Below are 19134 nucleotides of genomic sequence, written 5' to 3' on the forward strand. Positions count from 1 at the left end.
CTTCCCCTACCTCCTTCCTGCTTCACACATGTTCCCCTCTCACGTCACTGGGAGCTGCTGGGTGCCTGACCTGGAGCTCTGAGCTCTCTGCCCTGGACAATCAGACCCTGGCTCCCCTCTACTGGAGCCTTTCTCTCCTGAGAGCACTTCTCAGGTCACCTCATCTGTTTCCTATTTGTCCAACGTCTCAGTGATGGGAGGATGTGAAGAAGAGGGAAATCCCTCGTCAAATGTAGGAGGCAAAAGCTGAGGACCTGCCCCCCCTTCTCTCTGGATCCCCTCCAGACCCCACTTCCTGATGTCTGATCCTCATGGCTTAAAGTCACGGTTCCCAAGCTGCAGGTCACACAAGATATCGTTTCAGTGAGTCTCGGCCAGCGCTTTAAGAAATGGAAATAGAATAGAAAGAAAAATAGCAAAATGCATCATGCATGAAGGTTAAGAATTGTTTGGAAATATATATGCATATATAGTTAAATTGTGTCACAGTCAAAAAGTTTGAAAAACATAAAGTGATTAAGAACAGTCTTGACAGAGAAGGAGAAATATGGTATGATGTCTCCTGTAAGTGGATTCTAAAAAGAAATACATTTGAAATACAAATGAACTTACTTACAAAACAGGAACAGACTCACAGACTTAGAGAATGTTGCAGAAGGGTGGAGAAGGATGAGGGGAAGGGATAGTTAGGGAGTTTGGGATGGACATGTATACACTGCTATATTCAAAATGGATAACCAACAAGGACCTACCATATAGCACATGGAAGTCTGCTCAATGTTTTGTGGACCAGAGGGTAGTTTGGGGGAGAATGGATACATGTATATGTATGGCTGAGTCCCTTCACTGTTCCCCTGAAACTATCACAACACTGTTAATCAGCTATACTCCAATACAAAATAATAATAATAAACAAAGAACAGTCTTGAGCAGCAAAGGCCTGAGCCCCTTTCCAATTCTGGGCTCTTTCTCCCCAGACCAAATCAGCAAACCAGGAAGAATGACAGAAAGGAGAGTAGGACTCTGACCCCGCACAGTGACCAGTTCACTCCTCTTGGATCTGGAGGACTCCACGTTGGACCCGGAAAAGATCTTAGCTTGACATTCGAAAAATATGGCACGGTCTTGCTCCTCAACTGTGAATTCCAGCGTCACAAAATTCTGGTTCTGAGAGGTTTTTTCTCTTTTTTTCTTGGAGTCTCTTATATTTAGTTCGAATTTTTCAATTGTGAAATGTACAGGAGCCTTTTCCTCAGGGACAGAACAGTTGACTACCACGACTCCACCTTCTATCACCTCCTTCTTGTCCAGTGTCACTCTGGGATCAGACACTCCTTTGGGGAAAGAAAAAGTTCATTAGTATGTTTGCTCCAGTGGCCAAGCCACCCATCAGCCCAGTCACTGGGGTTGACTCATCTGATGGTTCTTGTGTTCCCAGAACCTCAGTGCTCCCTACCAGGTAATTATTGAGTATGTACGTGCTGAGCACCATACCAGGTACTTTGAAAAAATATATAGACTATGTTTAAGATGTGGCTTACTCCTTGAAAGGAAAGTTATGACCAACCTAGACAGCATATTTAAAAGCAGAGACATTACTTTGCCAGCAAAGGTCCGTCTAGTCAAGGTTATGGTTTTTCCAGTGGTCATGTATGGATGTGAGAGTTGGACTATAAGGAAAGCTGAGCACCGAAGAATTGATGCTGTTGAACTGTGGTGTTGGAGAAGACTCTTGAGAGTCCCTTGGACTGCAAGGAGATCCAACCAGTCCATCCTAAAGGAGATCAGTCCTGGGTATTCATTGGAAGGACTGATGTTGAAGCTGAAACTCCAATACTTTGGCCACCTGATGCAAAGAGCTGACTCATTTGAAAAGACCCTGATGCTGGGAAAGATTGAGGGTAGGAGGACAAGGGGACAACAGAGGATGAGATGGCTGGATGGCATCATCAACTCGATGGACATGGGTTTGGGTGGACTCAGGGAGTTGGTGATGGACAGGGAGGCCTGGCGTGCTGCGGTTCATGGGGTCGCAAAGAGTCAGACACGACTGAGTGACTGGACTGAACTGAAGATGTGGTGTTTATAAGATGTGGTGTTTCAGTGTTTATAATTCCACTGGGAAGTCAAGTCATCTCAACCGACATAGTTAAGAACAAAACAAAGGCTGCCAGTATTCATCAGTATTACTGTGGTGGTTGTTACAATATATTAAATGCCAGCAACAAGCTAGGATTAACTTTCTATCCGTGATTCCATTTTGTAATTCTCATAGTAAATCTATGGGGAGGGCAGGAAAGAGAAAATTATGTCCACTTTACAGATGAAGAAGGTGACGCTCAGAGAGGTTCAAGGCTCACCCAGAAGCTTACAGCCTTCAAGCCCCAGAGCAGCTGAGACTCACCCCCAGGTCTGTGTGACTTTACAGCCAGAGGCAGGGGTGGGGTGGGTGGGGATGGGGGTGGGGGTGGGGAGAAGAGGAGGCAGGCCTGGCCTCTCAGTTAAAAAAGCAAAGCTGAAAATAACTAGGAATTAGAGTGCCTCACAGAGATAGTGACCGAGGGAGCAGTCGGGAAAGGAGGAGTCCCTCTTTGCCTGAGGAATCAGAGAAGATCCTAGAAAGGAATAGCACCTGAGATGATTCTTAGAGGAAGGAGGTTATTTGAACAGATGAAGTGAGTTGGGGGCCAAGGACAGGCATTTCAGGGCATTGGATCTCCTTGTGCCAAGGGATATGAGTGGCTTTTCAGGAGGGCCATCTAGAGCAGAGGAAGGGCTGGAGGGGAAAATACAGCAGGTGGTGAGCCAGGGTTGGATTAGAGGGAGCTGGGAGAGTCTGGCTGAGATGAGTTGTCCTGTCCAGGCCCCGGGGTCCAAGGGCCATGAACTCCATCTTGGAGTCAAACAGACTTGCTTGTATCCTAAACCTGCCTCTTCCTGACTGTGCCACCTGCCCCTGTCACTCAAGACTCATGAATCTTTTTCCTTGACCCGCCCAGGTCAGAGATGGACAATGGATACACGTATATGTATGGCTGAATCCCTTCGCTGTTCACCTAAAACTATGACAATCTTGTTAATCGGCTATACCCCAAATACAAAATGCTTCTGGTGTTTAAAAAAAAATTAATAAAAATAAAATTGTTTTTTAAAAAAGGGAGAGATGGAGAGCTGTCCTCTTGGGGAGGAGATCTGTATGTGCTCCGCCTCTGCCGTCACTTCTGGTGAGGTGCTCCCCTGCCCCCACACAAGAACCCCAGGAGAAAGGATCAAGGGATGGGATCAGGCCATACTCATTGTTGGGCCTTCATCAGAATGGGCAGTCGATAAATGGTTAATGAATGAATGGATTGTCTTTTGTCTGCCTCAAAGACCTCCTATCATAAAAAAGAGTTAGAGAGGCCAACTGCGGAGTCAGATAGATCTAGCTTCTGACTCGGTCACTGTGTTTGATGTGACCAGACCACCCAACCTCTCTGAGCTCCAACACTGACACTTGTACACAGGAGGAACCAGGCTGATCTCTCAGTGCCATTGCAGGAGTAAAATGAAATGCATGTGACGTGCTCAGAACCATTTATCTTGTTTTATGAGGGCCTGAATAAGCGGTAGTTCTTATCACTGGAAGTAACAATGGTGTGAATGACTGTTCTGATCACAGAAGTGAGCTCAAAGAGGCAGAAATGACAGTTATGGCAGCAGCTGTCCAGGAAGAACGGGGCTGAAGTCACAGTCTGTGTCCATTAAATCATCCCAAGTTTCTGGCACATTTCTTTTCAACATCTATTTCCCAAAGTCTTGACCTGCCACTCTTTCCTCATCACTCCTGTGAACACGGGGACCTGTTGGCTCCTCCCCTGTCCCCAGTGGAGATGCTGAAGTGCCGCTCTGCCTCCCTTTGGCTGTGGCCCCTGGTGATACAGGGGCATGTCCGGCCAGTCATGCCACGACTGTCCATGGGACGCCCAGGGTGTCCAGAGGACGAATCGGCCTGGAGGATGATACAGTCATGTCCTCCCATGTGAGCCTCAAAGCCTGATGGGAAGGTGGTCAGAGGTTGTATACTTCTGAGAGGAAAATGCCCCCAAACACTTGCCCACTGGTTCTTCCTGTTTCCTGTTTGCTGAAAGGATTATTTCTTTCTAAGGATGGTCTGGCCAAGCACCTAGTATATGGTGGGCCAGTCATTCATCCAACACTGGATCACTTCCTCTGCTCCCCATTTAATCCTCAAAACAAACAACATTCAAGGGTATGCAGGGATACCCAGTGATCTCGATTTTAGAGACAGGAAATGAAGACCTGCCTACAGAGGTCAGGGAAGTTGACCCAGGGGCACTCTGTTGGGAAAGCAACTTCCTTCTCAGCCTCTGCACTTTCACTGTTATGCTACATCTCTTTTCTCTGTCCGTGGCACCATTTGGCCATCAAGATAATTCCTACGTGATCCTTTGTATCTGAACGCGGTGTCCATTTTCCGGGAAGCCATCCCTAACTTCTCTAGGCCGAATTGTTTCTTCTCACCGCTGTGCTCCCAAGGCAGTCAGATCAAATGACTGTCAGACTGCAATGATTTGTTAAATACATCTCTTCCTTCCAGGACTGTAATTGCATCCAGAGCTAGGATTTGCCTGATGCATTTTCATGTCTAGCACCTATTTTTTTTTCTTTCCCCTGACTTGCAACCTTGGGACATGCTTCTTGAGAGAGTAAACCAATGAATGAATGGATAGATGGAACTGTGTGACCCAAATTCCCCCCAATGATACATTTCTCTTGTTTCTCCATCTCTATTCCTACTTGCTCTTTTCAACTGGGTTTATTCCACAATCATTTATTGAGTGCCTACTATGATTCAGATTTTTTTGAGATATATTAAAAAAAAAAAAAAAGACTAAACACCACTTCTTTCCTCAGGATCTCACAGTCTGGAGAGCAACCAGATGTAAGAAAGTTGCATTACTGAGTGAAATAGTAATTGCAGCTTATTGGAAACTCATTATGTGCTGGAAATGGCACTAAACTCTTTACCAACACAGAATCTTTTAATCCTCTCAGTAAGTCCCTGAGGCAGTATTATTATCTTCATTTCACTGATGAGAATTTTAAAGTGTAGAGAAGGTAAGGGAATTGTCCAGACGGAAACTCAGCAGATCAACTGCAGAATCCAGTGTCAACACCCAGCACCCTGACCTTTATACAAATACTACTGAACGCAGAGAGGGACAAGAGCTGTAAGGACCAGGACCCCAGGGGAGATCAATTTTGTTTGGGAAAAGTGTCAGAGAAGAGATCACTGAGTTGAGTGTTCAAGGAGAGATAGTTCATGAGGAGAGGAGATGAAGAGGGAGTTCCAGGGAGAGCAGATAGCATGTGCAAAGGCAAGTGAAGTGAAAGTAGCTCACTCTTTGTGACCCCATGGACTATACAGCCCATGGAATTCTCTAGGCCAGAATACTGGAGTGGGTAGCTGTTCCCTTCTCCAGGGGATCTTCCCAACCCATAGATCGAACCCAGGTCTCCCGCATTGCAGGCAGACTCTTTACCAGCTGAGCCACAAGGGAAGCCTGTGCAAAGGCAAGGAGGCAAGGGAAAGCCTGGTGTATCGGGAGCGTGTCTACTGCCTGCATTTCCAGGTTGGGAAAACGTCAAGCACACAAGTGAGAAGGGTGGTGGATCGGCAGGGAGGTCCAGTGGGTCGTGACTCATTCAGTCGCTCTTCTAGCTACAGCACGTGTTCATGATTGACCCTCCCAAACCGTGTTCTTTTCCAGGCTCTCACCTTTAACCCACACCTCATACTCTGGCGTCGTTTTCTCCTTGTTGTTCAGCATCACGGTGCATTTGTATCTCCCTGAGTCACAGACCCGGACGTAGGGAATCAAATAACTCTCTGTGTTTCTCCTGGAGAAGACATCGTGAAGCAGCACATCATCCTTGTAGAACAGCACCTGGTGCTGAGGCTTGACCCGCGAGGTGGTGCTGACATCCACGACGCACTGCAGGGTCAGGTTCTCCCCATTTTGCACCTCGTTTTGCGGCAGGATCTGCATGTGGATGCTGTTGATGGTGAAGGCTAAAGGCCGAGGGGAAGGAGAGCAGAACCACCCATCTGTTATCTCAGGAATAACATCACCATCATTATCAGATGGGTATCATCACCTCCTGCACAATAGAGCGTCCAGGGGTCCCAAGCAGGTGATGACTATGCGCGGTAGGTCAAGCACAGGGCAGTTGGTACTAAGTGGCTCACATTCCCACCATGACAAGGTGGCGGGCTTCAGAGTGTGACAACGAAAACATGTCCACGAGATGTGTGCAGCCAGTGAGCTGCCACATTGTGGCCCTGGAGAGAGCCTAGGATTTGGGCAGAGGAACGTTCAAGTCTTGGGTCATCACTTACTGTGTGAACTTGGGTGATTAACCTCTCTGAATTCAACTTCCTCATCTCTAAAATGAGGTTACAATACGTACATAGTAGGCTGTTGTGAAACAGAAGAGTAGAAAGGCACCCAGTCCAGTGCCTGGCACCCAGTAATTGCGGGATAAGTGATGGCTACCACTGTTGTGAAATCACACGGTGACGCACAGCAAATGCTCCACCACCCTTCTCCACCCTCCCCCCCAACCCCCCACCTCCCCATACCCCCACCCTAGCCTGACCAAATTAGCACAGTCTCAGCTGATGTTTTCTAGCTGATGGAGTCAGAAGCCTCACCAGATGAGTGAGAACTTGAAACCACACTTTCTCTTGGATCTTGCTTCCCTTTTTCACTTTGGCTGCTAAGAAGTACAAGCCCCAAATTTTACCTCTAGCAACCTTTGGGATGCATTTTTCTGTGCTGAAAGAGTCATAGTTTTATTTGACTGTCTTAATTTTCTTCTCACTCTGATTTCCTTATTTTATCCTATTGAACAATAATACACATAATTTTTATAAGTGGTCCCAAATCATTTTACAGACAGCAAAAGGTATAACCAGGTAGCTAGCCAGAGATACTGGCAAAAAACCAAAAAAAATTGTCTTTCTTTCTCTTTTCATAACATCAAATCTTTTTTGAACAAGTTAAAATTTAACTTCAACGTGTCTCAGGTTTTAAACTGAATAGAACAGTCCATCCTTGTGCCTTTATTTCTGAGCATCTTAACAAAAAATGGCATCTGATTAGTCATGAGATGAAACAAGGTGATCGTTTAGATGCATTTCTTACAGCATTCATCTTCAGAACTCCCTTCTTTTTTCTTTTTGTCCTGGTCTGAGGAGTCTGTTGGGTGAGCTCTCAGAACAGAAGTTTCTTTTAACCATGTTATTTTCCCATCAATTAATACATTCCCTTACCAGGTAAGGACAGGCAAGTCTCCCTACTCCTTCAGTACCTTCTCCTTCATTTTAAATGATGCTGTTTAATACAATGATTCTATCAGAAGATAGTGGAGAGCAGGGGATGAGTGCAGAGTCAGACTTCCTGGACCAAATCCCATCTCTGCACAAAACCTGTGTGGCTTTAGGTAAGTTACTGAACTTCTCTGAGCCTCAGTTTGCTTATCCATACAATGGACATTGTTGTTTAGTGGCTAAGTCATGTCGGACTCTTCTGCGACCCCATGGACTGTAGCCCGACAGGCTCTTCTGTCCATGGGATTTACCAGGCAAGAATACTGGAGTGGGTTGCCGTTTCCTTCTCCAAGGGATCTTTCCAACCCAGGGATTGAACCTGAGTCTCCTACTTTGCAGGCGTATTCTTTGTCACTGAGCCACCAGGGAAGTCACAATGGACATAATAATAGTAAGTGTAAATGAAAAACTGAGTTTAAGTCCTTGGAGCACAGCTCCTGGCACAAAGTGCTTTCAAAATGTTAACAGATTCTGTCAGTCACAGATATAAAACCAGCTGTTGCGTCTTGTGCTCTCTAAAGCTCCGTCTCGAAGTCATATTTCTAGTAAATTTTTTCAGGGGAAAAAAAAACAAAACAAAACAGGGCTTCCCTCGTGGCTCCATGGTAAAGAATCCCCCTAACAAAGCAGGAAACACAGGTTCGATACCTGATCTGGATCCAGGAAGATCCCACATGTGATGAAGCAACTAAACCCATGGGCCACAACTACCGAGCCTGAGCTTTAGAGCCCCGGAGCTGCAACTACTGAGCCTGTGTGCCCTGGAGCCCGTGCGTTTCAACAAGAGAAGCTACCGCAACTAAAGAGGAGCCCCCACTCAGCACAACTAGAGAAAACCCCTCGCAGGAATGAAGACCCAGCACAGCCAAATAATTTAAAAAAAAAAAATCTTTTAAATTTCTAAGGTGAATTACAACAACTTCTCCAGACTTCTGGTGTTAGTTAGCCCTCTGGTTTGGGCTACTTTACTGTCATCATCTGAATGAAATGCACACCCATGGCTGATACACTGGGACACAGAACTGGAAGAAAGCAGAGTCGGGCACATCTGGTCCAAACCCCTGGTCCCACAGACATTAGCTGGGTGTCACTGGGAGTTATCTAACCCTTCCAGGATACCACCTCTCCTCCTATAAAGAAGGAACACTAATACTTGCCTTCCCTGGTATTTAAGTCTCAAACAATGAATGACCAAACCAAGGCGGCTGAGAGCACTGAAGGGGCAGGTCCGCATTGCCCAATGCCTGGCCCCTGATTGACATCTCCTTCCCACTTCCTTAGTATCACTCGTTCAGCAGATACTGGAGGGGCCGTCTCTGTGCCAGGCACTGCACCCCAATGCTGGGGGCTCAGAGAAGGGTGAGACTGGCACAGTTTCTACCCACCTGGGGCTCACGGTCTACACTTCACCACTCTTTCCTACTCCAGGTCTTCCAGCCTCAGCGCCAGCCCTGCCAGAGTCTCCTACTGACCAGCCCTAGGGCGCTCTATGACTGTCTAACCATTTTACAGCAAACTCGGCTAAAGCATCAGGTAGTTGGTTTTTTGAGAGGAGGATGTGCACTAACGCAAGGCGCTTCCGCCACCTTGTTTTTCTAAGCAAACCTAACACACATCTGCTTAATAAATTAACTCAGCTGATTCGCTGGTAGGGATCTCACGCTTCCTCAGCCAGCCAGCGGGAGCAGACAAGGAAGAAGGGAAGGCAGGACAGAAGAAGGGGAAGCGTTTATAAAACGTATCAAGATACGAATCCCAGCTCATTGACTTGATGCAACAGACCAGCAGCCTCGGTTTTATTACCATGACCACCACCTCCACCAACACCCTTCCAATTTCCAGTCTTCGAGAGGGCCCCTCAGTGAGCCCTGCCTTCTACCGTCACACCCGCAAGTGGTCTCCTCCCACTTTGGACCAGGGTTGGTCTCGGGAACAACAATATTGCAGAAGTGCTAGTAGGTCACTTTTGAGATTAGTTTGTAATTGCAATTTTCCTCTTGGGTATCCCCTCCTCTTCTGGGATCACTCACTCTGCCCAGCTGCCATGTCATGAGCCTCCCTCTGCAGAGACCCACATGGTGAGGAATGGCCTCATGAGTGGGCTTAAAGGCAGAATCCACAGCATCAGACAAGCTCTCAGGTAAACCATAACCCTGATCAATATTTTACCTGCAACTCCCAGACAAACCCTGAGTCAGCACCACCCAACTAAGCCATTCCCAGACTCCTGCCCCTCCGAAACTGCATGAGATGATAAATTATCTTAAACCACTGAGTATTGGGATAATTTGTTAAGGAGTAATAGATAACAAATACACCACACAACCGTCACAAATCTCTACCTGATTATTAAGACACGTGTGCGCTCAGTCTCTTAGTCGTGTCCGACTCTTTGCAACACTTCGGACGGTAGCCCTCCAGTCTCCCCTGTCCGTGGGATTTCCCAGGCAAGAATACTGGAGTGGGTTGCCATTTCCCTCTCCAGGGGATCTTCCTGACCCAGGGGATCTCCTGAATCTTCTGCATTGGCAGGTGGATTCTTCACAGCTGAGCCACCAGGGATGCGATCATTAAGATAATATGGAAAATAATATCCTCTTTGTGAATAAACTTTCCAGGAGCAGCCAAACTGGATTACTGTGTGTAGGGCTCATTATTTACACAACAGAGTGATTGCTACAACCCAAGCCTCCCCAAGGTTCACAGAGAGGTGTTAGGGGACCCATGAACTACCTCCAATTATATGCAAGTGTGTGTTTTTCTGGAGAGAGGACACCAAAGGTTCAGAATTGTAATGAAGGGACACGGTTGAGAAGTGAAGTGTTAGTTGCTCAGTCGTGTCCAACTCTTTGCAACCCCATGGACTGTAGCCCTCCAGGCTCCTCTGTCCATGGGATTTCCCAGGCAAGAATATTTGAGTGGGTTGCCACTTCCTTCTCTAAGGGATATTCCCGACCCCAGGATTGAACCAGGGTTTCTGGCATTGCAGGCAGATTCTTTACCATCTGAGCCACCAGGGAAGCACCAAGAGGACAGATTTTTTTAACCTGGAGAGATGAAGGCAGATGGAGAAGATCCAAAGCAGGAGAGTCACCACAGCTCAGATGAGACACCAGGGGACCACAGTGCCAAGGCCCTACACCCTAAAACAAAGGGCCCTGCTTCCCGCCACCTCAGGCCAGTGGTTAGCGGATGCTGATGTTCTGGGGAAGATGAGGCATCGTGACTCAGTCAGCTCCTCAGCCCTCCACCTGGAAATGACTCAGAAAGAAGTGGGTGGCTGGGGGTGGGTGGTAGAGAAGGAGGAACTGTCCACCACTATCAGGAAAATACAGGGAGCCACAAAGCACAGAGGCTCTGGTGACCCGTGATGCTCAGCATGGAGTGTGCTGACCCAGCTCCCCTGAATCTCAGGAACCTCCAAGTTCAGTTTGAGTCTCTTTCAAGAAAACATTTCTCGAGCACCTGGTGCCAGGTGCTGGGATCACAAGGTGAATGAGAAAGCAGACCTGTTGTCCTAGACTGTGCAGGCTGGTGGGGACCCAGACAGCTGCAGTAAGTGGTGTAAGGCCAGGAGGAAGGGGTGCCCAGGAGAGGCCAAGGCAAGTCTGAAGGAAGTGACCCCGGAACTGAGCCTTGGACCAGGACAGAAAGGATGGGTGGGGTGCTCGGGGCAGGAGAACAGTATGTACCAGAGCACAGGGGCAGGAGAAATCAATGCATTCTGCGCACAGGTGGTTATAGGAACCAGGGTATGGGGGCAGGTAGGAGGGGCCAGAACAGAGGGCCTTGTCCACCATGCTGACCGGCTGGGCCCTGTCCTCAGGGTCTTGGGAGAGGTGAGGGGTAACAGGATGACACTGGAGCTTTAGAAAGATCACTGTGGGCTGGAAGGGGAGGCTGTAACTACCTGCATGAAGGTTCAGGTGAAAGCTGATATGGCCTGAGCTCGGGCAGATGCAGTGGGCTGAGGGGCAGAGATGGGCTTGAGAAATGTTTACTGGATGCAGAAGGACTTCGCTTTTCTGAGGGTGAAGAAAATGTTCTGGAGCTAGACAGTGGTGATGTTTGTACATTATGAATGTACTGCAAGGGCATGGGTTCCATCCCTGGTGAGGGAACTAAGATCCTACATGCCATGTGGTGCAGCCAAAAAAGTATAAAATAATAATACTATGTTATATGTATTTGACCTGTTTGATTGGCCATGGGGATTGAGGTAAAAGGTGGAAGATAAGGTTCCCGGATTAGGTACCTAGGGGGGATAGAGGTGCAGTGGACTAAAGGAGTCAAGGCCAGACAAAGATAAGGGCGGGACAAAGTCCTGGTGCTGCAGCTGGTTTGAGGGACCCTGGGGGACGACTAGGAGGAAATGTCAGCCACAGCCCCAGGGGAAGCCTGACCATCAGTGGGGCAGCCAGAGCTGGAGTGGAACTGGAGGGTGGGCATGTGGAGGTGTGTGCTGGGGGAGGGAGGAGGAGGTGAGCTTCAGCGAGGATCAGACCCTGGGAAAGTCCAAGTCTCCCCGTCAGAAAGGTGGGAGAACACCAGAGAAGAGGGTTTACAAGGCCAAAGAAAGAGGCTTTGTGCAAACACTGGGGTCCTGAAGGCTAAGGTCTGGACATGTTCATGGCATTTGGCATCACCTCTTAGTGAGGATTCGGAAGGTGTGGGGGCCAAAGCCAGACCTGCCTGGTAGGGTCGACTGAGAGGTGAGGAAGCAGAGAAGTGATTAGAAACCAAGCTTCAGAGGATTTCCCTGACGATCTGGTGGTTAACACTCCACGCTTCCACTGCAGAGGGCACGGGTTCAATGCCCGGTCAGGGAACTAAGATTCCGAATACCAAGCAGCCCAGAAATAAAGAAATAAATAATTAAATTAAAGAAACAAGGCTTCAGAGAAGTTTGACTGAGGAAGGGAGTGGATAGATAGGGGGACAGAAGATAAACGGGGGGAGTTTGTTTGTGATTTTTCTTTTTCCTAAAATAAAGTGCTACTAATCACGTTTGTAGACTGAAAGAGCCACAAAGGCAGGGGTAGCTACTAAAAGTGGGATAGGGGGCTCAGTCAGTGACAGTGTGAGATTCTGGGGGAGGGGGTGACGCCAGGGATGGGCTCAGAGCCCAGGTGGACCAGCTGGCCCTACCCAGCTGTGGGGTAGACATGGCCTCTGAAGCCAGGAGGGAAGCTGGGAGGATGGGTGGGGAGGCAGATAAGCCTGAAGCCGGGGCAGGGCGGGAAGTGGAGGGAGTTCCCTCCAGACAGCCTTGTGTTCTAGGTGAAGAGGGAGCTGAGGTCATCTCCTGAGACTGGCTGGCTGGGGTTGGGTGGGGGCCTGAGGTAAAAGGAGAGGAAGGGCCAGGGCTGACCAAGCACCTCAACCATGGAGCAGGCTGGCAGGTCACGCACATGGTCCTGGTGGTCTAAGGAATGGTAGACCTGAGTCTCAGGCCCCCCACCCGGCTCTGCCATCACCCAGTGGTGACCTTGCACAGGTACCTTATGTAAAATAGAATGGAGGCCTGAGGAGGCAGTCGGAGAGCCTGAGGTCTTCCCCAAAGTTACAAAGACCTTTCTTTGGGAAACCTGGGCAAGGAGTGATTGACTTCCCCCTGAGGTGGGGACTGTGGGAGTCTTATACCAAGGTCACAGGATAAAAATCTCTGGAACTGACCAAGCCCCACTGCAACTGTTGCCATGAGCCTCTGGATCTAAACTGGCCAGTTCCCCGACCCAATATTAGGTAAAATATCCACCCTATCTGATGCGAAGAGCTGACTCATTTGAAAAGATCCTGATGCTGGGAAAGATGGAAGGCAGGAGGAGAAGGGCATGACAGAGGATGAGATGGTTGGATGGCATCACTGACTCAATGGACATGAGTTAAAGTGGGCTCCAGGAATTGGTGATGGACAGGGAGGCCTGGTGTGCTGTGGTCCATGGGGTCACAAAGAGTTGGACACAACTGAGCTACTAACACACACACACAGCATCCTAACCAATCACCTAATGCCACCATTCCAGTAGGAACTGTCTGTCCTGGGGCTATAAAAACGGGCTACTAGGCTGAGAAATGGTTGTCAGAAATGGCTCTCCCTTGAGATGGCCTGCTGTTCTAACAGCGTCTCCCACTCTAAGAAACTTTCTTCTCATCTCATTCTGCCTCATGTCTGGAAATTCTTTTCCACAATGCGCATGGACCATGACATTTTGGTATGGGGCTTGGTCATTCGAGATTTTTATCCTGTGACCTTGGTACAGGGCTCCACACCTGTGACCTTAGTATAGGGCTCCACAGGGACGAAGAACGGAGAGCTGAAGAGGTCCAGAGGCAGGGTGTGGTCTGGACCAAAGCAGAAGCACAAGGCTGCAGTGGACAGAGAGAAGAGCTGCTATGAGGGTGACGGTGAACTAGGATCATTGTTGTTACTGAGTCGTTGAGACCCCATGAACTGTAGTCCACCAGGCTCTCTGTCCATGGGATTTTCCAGGCAAGAATACTTGAGTGGATTGCCATTTCCTTCTCTAGAAGATCTTCCTGACCCACGGGTTGAACCCGAATCTCCTGCATTGCAGGCGGATTCTTTACCAATGAGCCACTGGGGAAGCCCTGAGCTCGAACTATGATCAACTATTATGTTACTAACCACTACATGTTGGGCAGGTGAGTCACCTCTTTAATCTCATCTCATACTGACTCATCACATTCATTTTACAGACTGAGAAAAAGCCTCAAAGAGGGACTTCCCTGGTGGTCCAGTGGTTGAGAGTCCACCTATCAATGTAGGGGACCTGGGTTTGATCCCTGGTCTGGGAGGACTGTGGCAACTAAACCCATGACCACAACTACTGAAGCCTGCTCACTCTAGAGCCCACACTTCCTAAAGACCGTGCTCTTGCAACAAAGAAGCCACAACAATGAGAAGTCCGGGCACGGCAACTGGAGAGTAACCCCTGCTCACTGCAACTAGACAAAGCCCCCAAATGGCAATGAAGACTCAGCACAGCCAAAAATAAACAAAATTTTAGAACTAACAAACAAATAACAGTACAGAGGTACCTCAAAAAAAAAAAAAAAAGGCTCCAAGAGACAGAGTAACAGTAGCTTTAAAGATTTGCGTCAAGCCTGTGGCAATCGGGTTTCGAGAAGAGGAGGTTCTATTGCCGATGTTCTAACCGGCTCTTTTTGGACAAGTTCCTCTGAGGGTCAGAGATTTCATCGGTCAATTAGTCTGATTATGAAGCTAATGGACATCCTGATTCTGTGGGTTGCCATGGGGATCGAACACCCTTCGAAGCACTTGGGCAATCGCAGGAGACCTGCCAGATCGGCCTCATGAGCCTCATGAGCCCTCCCCATGCGAGTGACTGCTCCAAGCCGGGGCTCAACAAACAGCACCGCGCACATAGGGCATCTCCAAGCAGCGACCCAGTCACCCTGCTTCTGCCGATTGAAGTGACCTCTGACAAGGGGATCCCATCCTGTGAGCTCTCCCTCTATTCAGTCCCCAGACCCCGCCGAGTCCCCTACTTCACTCGGTCCCAGACTGAAGCACGACAAAACCTGCTTATCTTAATGATTCAAAATCAGCTGTAAAGTGGATGACAGGCCAGATTTCAAAGTCAGGCAAAAACCTACTTCCCGTGCCCCATAACAAAATATTACAGGTATTTTGCAGATAATTTGCTGGTATGTTAGATATCATAGCCTCATGGATAGATGGGAGATGATATCTAATCTGTTTTAGATCATTTAGGAGAGAAGTCATAATGACAATTTAAACTCTGTTCTGACTTCATGAATCTAACAAGTTGATTGTATCTCATTTTTTAATAAAAACAATTGGGGATATGAAAAATAGATACGCTATGGTAGAGGGCTTCCCTGGTGGTCCAGTGGTTAAGAATCCACCTTGCAATGCGAGGGACAGTGGTGCGATTCCTGATCCGGGAAGATCCCATGCGCTGAGGAGTAACTAAGCTCGTGGGCCACAACAAGAGAAGCCACCACAATGAGAAGCCTGCCGCACACCACAACTAGAGAGTAACCTCCCCTCGCCGCAGCTAGAAAAAGCCCGAGTGCAGTGACAAGACCCACCACAGCCAAAAACTAAAATGAATAAATAAACAAATAAATCTTAAAAATAAAAAAAGAAAGAAATTTATGGTAGAACAACAAAAAAAAAACAAATCGGGGAATCACTCACTTTCTAATCATCCCTCCCTTCACCCACAAATCCTAACAAGCAGAGTCACAGAAAGAGATAATGAAGCTAGATGGGAATCTCACGACTTACAGTTTTCTTGACCTTTGAGGCTTGAACCTGGAAAAGACAGGAGAAATACGTTGATTTCATGAGGTTTCCTTCTCAAGAAGCTTAAATGATGTTGAGCAAGAATGGAAACTCACAGAGCAGAAGTGTCAGCAGGGCTCCGAGCCACATCATGCCCCGCTGGGTCCACCTCAGCTGCATCCTGAGAGGAGCGAAGACTTTGGCAGTTAGTTCTGCGTTAGGGCCATGCCCTGGGGGGCAGAAGACACTTCTCTGAGCCGCAGTGGAGAGACCTGCCCTGTGAAAAGCAGAGACCACAAATGGGAGCTTCTCCAGGCACTGGGGACACAGTGGCTGTGGCGCTGGTCAGGTAATGGCAGCCATACTGGAAACCAGGAACAATGCCTGGACGGCCTCATATCTCCTCAGGAAATGACTGGCCTTCCTGAGGGGCCACTGAGCGCAGCTGCTTTGTTTAGTTTGTTTGGGGTCGGGGGGAGGCATGAGTGACATTTGCCTCAGTGCTCCTGACCCTCTTTGTGTCTCCACTGGGTCTGGGGGCCCCCTTCTCATGGCAGCCTGAGAGGTTCCTCCCTCCCTTTCTCCAGCCTTCCCACAAAGGGCTTCTCTCCCTGCACACTCAGCATATCTCTCTGCTTTTCCTCTGGCCCCTCCAAGGGGTCTCTTCTCACACAGCCCAAGTCTGGACCTCTTGCCTTTCCTGACATGGGCATGGAGAAGACTGACTTTTTTTTTCTTTAGAGAATTGTGGGTTTGTCAGGGAGACCCTGTAATGCCCTTCCCCCACCACCATTGCCCTCCAGAGAAAGTCAGTTTCCCATCCTTCACGGCCCAGCCCTTGCTTACCTCTCCAGCCCGGTCTCTCACTTCTTCCTTCCTTGCCCTGCACTCTGGTTGCTGAAATTTATAGTTCCCAGAACACATCACATGTCTGTGACTTTGCCGGTGCTCTGGTACCCTTTCCCCTCTCCTTTTCTGACAAATTCCTACCCGTTCATCATAACTCAGTCTAGGCATCAATCCTTCAGCATCCTCCCCTGCCTTCCCCACACTGAGCTGTCCTTCCTCTGGGCCCTCCTTACCTTCTTTTCTCAGACACTTTCTACTGTGTGCCCCTCCTCCCCAAGCAGACTGCTGGCTCTATGGTGGCAGGCACAGTGCCTGGTGCCTAGTAAATGATCAAAAAACACTAGTAAAATGGATGATTGACTGGAAGAGGACAAGTTAACTGTATGGTTGGAAAGAGAGCATCATTGCTTTGGGGGTCACAGTGCTACTTTCTGAAAAGGTACCCTTGAATACTGTCACATGGTAAATCTGGAAGTTTTGATAAGAGCTGTGAGAGGGCAATGCGTGCAGAAAGGATTTTTTTTCTTTTTTTTTCCTTTTTGTTGTTGTTTTGTATTTTCCACTCCCCGCTATAAACTATCTTCTTTGGCAACCTAATGGAAATTACCCCCACCCATCTACCAAACTTCAATTTGGCAGGAAAAGAAAGGAAACGTCATGAGTAATAAAATAAATGTTGGTGTCAAAGGTGGCTTTTACCTACTGTAGAGTAAGCAACTTCTGCTTCTCAAAGTGACATTCAAGCAAGAGTGATAAATGTCCCACCCCATGGCCCTAAGTTCCAAAGTAGACGTCCAAAAATTAGTCATTGTTTCATATACAATGCTAGTACTTTTAGAACACACCAAGAGAAAATAAAGCTTTATTTCAAAAATGTGTTACTGTTTTTTAAAAAAGTAGAAAAACTATATCCTACAATGTACACTATGCACCAGAATAAATTCCAAATAGACCAATCTGAAGGTACAAATGAAACATAAAAGTTCTAGAAGAAAACATAAAAGAATTCCTCATGACCTTGGGCAAAGGCTGGTTTAACTACGATTTAAAATCCACAAGTCATAATATGAAATGTTGGCAAATTATACTCCATGAATTAAAGTTTTGCTTTGCCCACCATCCCCCCAAAAAAGTTCAGTCAAGAGAAACTACAAAATGGAAAAAATATTTGCAACTCCCATCATAGACAAAGAGCTAACTCTAATATGTATATAAATGGACTCATATAGTATGTACTTTTTTATTGGTTTATTTTGGTCTATCTTCTTGCAATCAGCATAATCAATACATTACCTTTTTTTATTGCCAAGTAACATTTCATTGCAGGAAAATACCAGTTTGTTTATTCACCCACTTATGGACATGTGGGTTGTTTCCAGTTTTGACCTAATACAGATAGAGCTGCTGTAAACAAGCCTTTGTCTGGACACATCCTTTCATTTCGCTTGAGTAAATACCTAGAAGCAGAATGCCTGGGCTTTATGGTATGTGTATGTTTAGCATTTTAAGACACTGCCAAACTGTTTACCAAGCTGATTACACCATTTTACATTCCCATCAGGAGCATATGAGAGTTCTGCTTGCTTCACAGCCTCACTAACAGTGGCAGGTCAATCTTTCCAATTTTAGCTATTCTAATAGGGGGCATGTGTACGTGCATGCTCAGTCATGTCCACCTCTTCGTGAACCCATGGACTATAGCCCGCCAGGCTCCTCTGTCCATGGAATATTCCAGGCAAGAATACTGGAGTGGGTTGACATTTCCTCTTCCAGGGGATCTTCCTGACCCAGGGATTGAACTCAAGTCTCCTGCACTGGCAGGCAGATTCTTTAACACTGAGCCACCTGGGGAGTATAGTGCTTTCTTATTATGGTTTTAACTTGCATTTTCCTAATGACTAATGATATTGAACATATTTTTATGTGCTTATTTGTTATTTAATGGGTCTATTAAAACCTTTTGCTCCATTATTAGTTAGGTTGTTTGTTTTCTTAGTGTTGTGATTTTAGAATTCTTTATATATTCTGGATACAAGTCTTTTTATCAATTATGTGATTTGCAAATATTTTCTCCTAGCTTGTGGCATGTTTTTTTATCTTCTTGAGTTCAGTCGCTCAGTCGTGTCTGATCCCATGGACTGCAGCATGCCAGGCTTCCCTATCCATCACCAACTCCCGGAGCTTGCTCAAACTCATGTCCATTGAGTCAGTGATGCCATCCAACCATCTGATCCTGTCTTTTATCTTCTTAATGGTATCTTTTGATAAGCATAAGCTTTAAATTTTTAAGACTGAAGCCCAATTTATCCATTTTTCCTTTTATGGATCACATCTAATGTATGACATCTAAATGGATCAGATTTCCTTTTGGTGTCATATCTAAAATATCTTTGCCTACCAAAGTCTAAAAATTTTTCCCCTATGTTTTTACATTTCAATCTATTATCTATTTTGAGTTAACTTTTGTACATGATACAAGACGTGGATCAAAGTTCTCTCTCTCTTTTTTTTTTTTGCATATGGATGTCCAATTGTTCTGGCATCGTTTGTTGAAAAGACTGTCTTTTGTCCAGTTAATTCTCTTTGAACTTCT

At 47.0% G+C, this 19134-nt stretch overlaps 1 protein-coding gene across 49 annotated transcripts in view; it reads right to left on the minus strand.

Moving 5' to 3' along the window:
* The window catches only part of PECAM1 (platelet and endothelial cell adhesion molecule 1), a 98204-nt gene that overhangs the window by 44147 nt on the left and 34923 nt on the right, over nucleotides 1–19134 (minus strand). For 23 of the 49 annotated variants that reach the window (XR_014078806.1, XR_014078807.1, XR_014078804.1 and 20 more), the window contains exons 1-4: nucleotides 15809–16065; nucleotides 15696–15722; nucleotides 5783–6076; nucleotides 1029–1334 (exon numbers count right to left, since the gene is read on the minus strand). Coding sequence is in view for 23 of the 49 variants with exons in the window: in XM_081576820.1 (XP_081432946.1) it covers nucleotides 1029–1334; nucleotides 5783–6076; nucleotides 15696–15722; nucleotides 15809–15872 (691 nt within the window). In the remaining 26 variants the exon portion in view is untranslated. Of the gene's footprint in view, nucleotides 1–1028; nucleotides 1335–5782; nucleotides 6077–15695; nucleotides 15723–15776; nucleotides 16066–16538; nucleotides 16573–16774; nucleotides 16861–19134 lie in introns of those variants that run through there. The other 26 variants (XR_014078829.1, XR_014078828.1, XR_014078827.1 and 23 more) reach the window with 5 other exon arrangements.

This window comes from Giraffa tippelskirchi, chromosome 3 (assembly GCF_054371585.1).
Source record: "Giraffa tippelskirchi isolate mGirTip1 chromosome 3, T2T-mGirTip1v1.2.pri, whole genome shotgun sequence".
Lineage (NCBI taxonomy): Eukaryota > Metazoa > Chordata > Mammalia > Artiodactyla > Giraffidae > Giraffa > Giraffa tippelskirchi.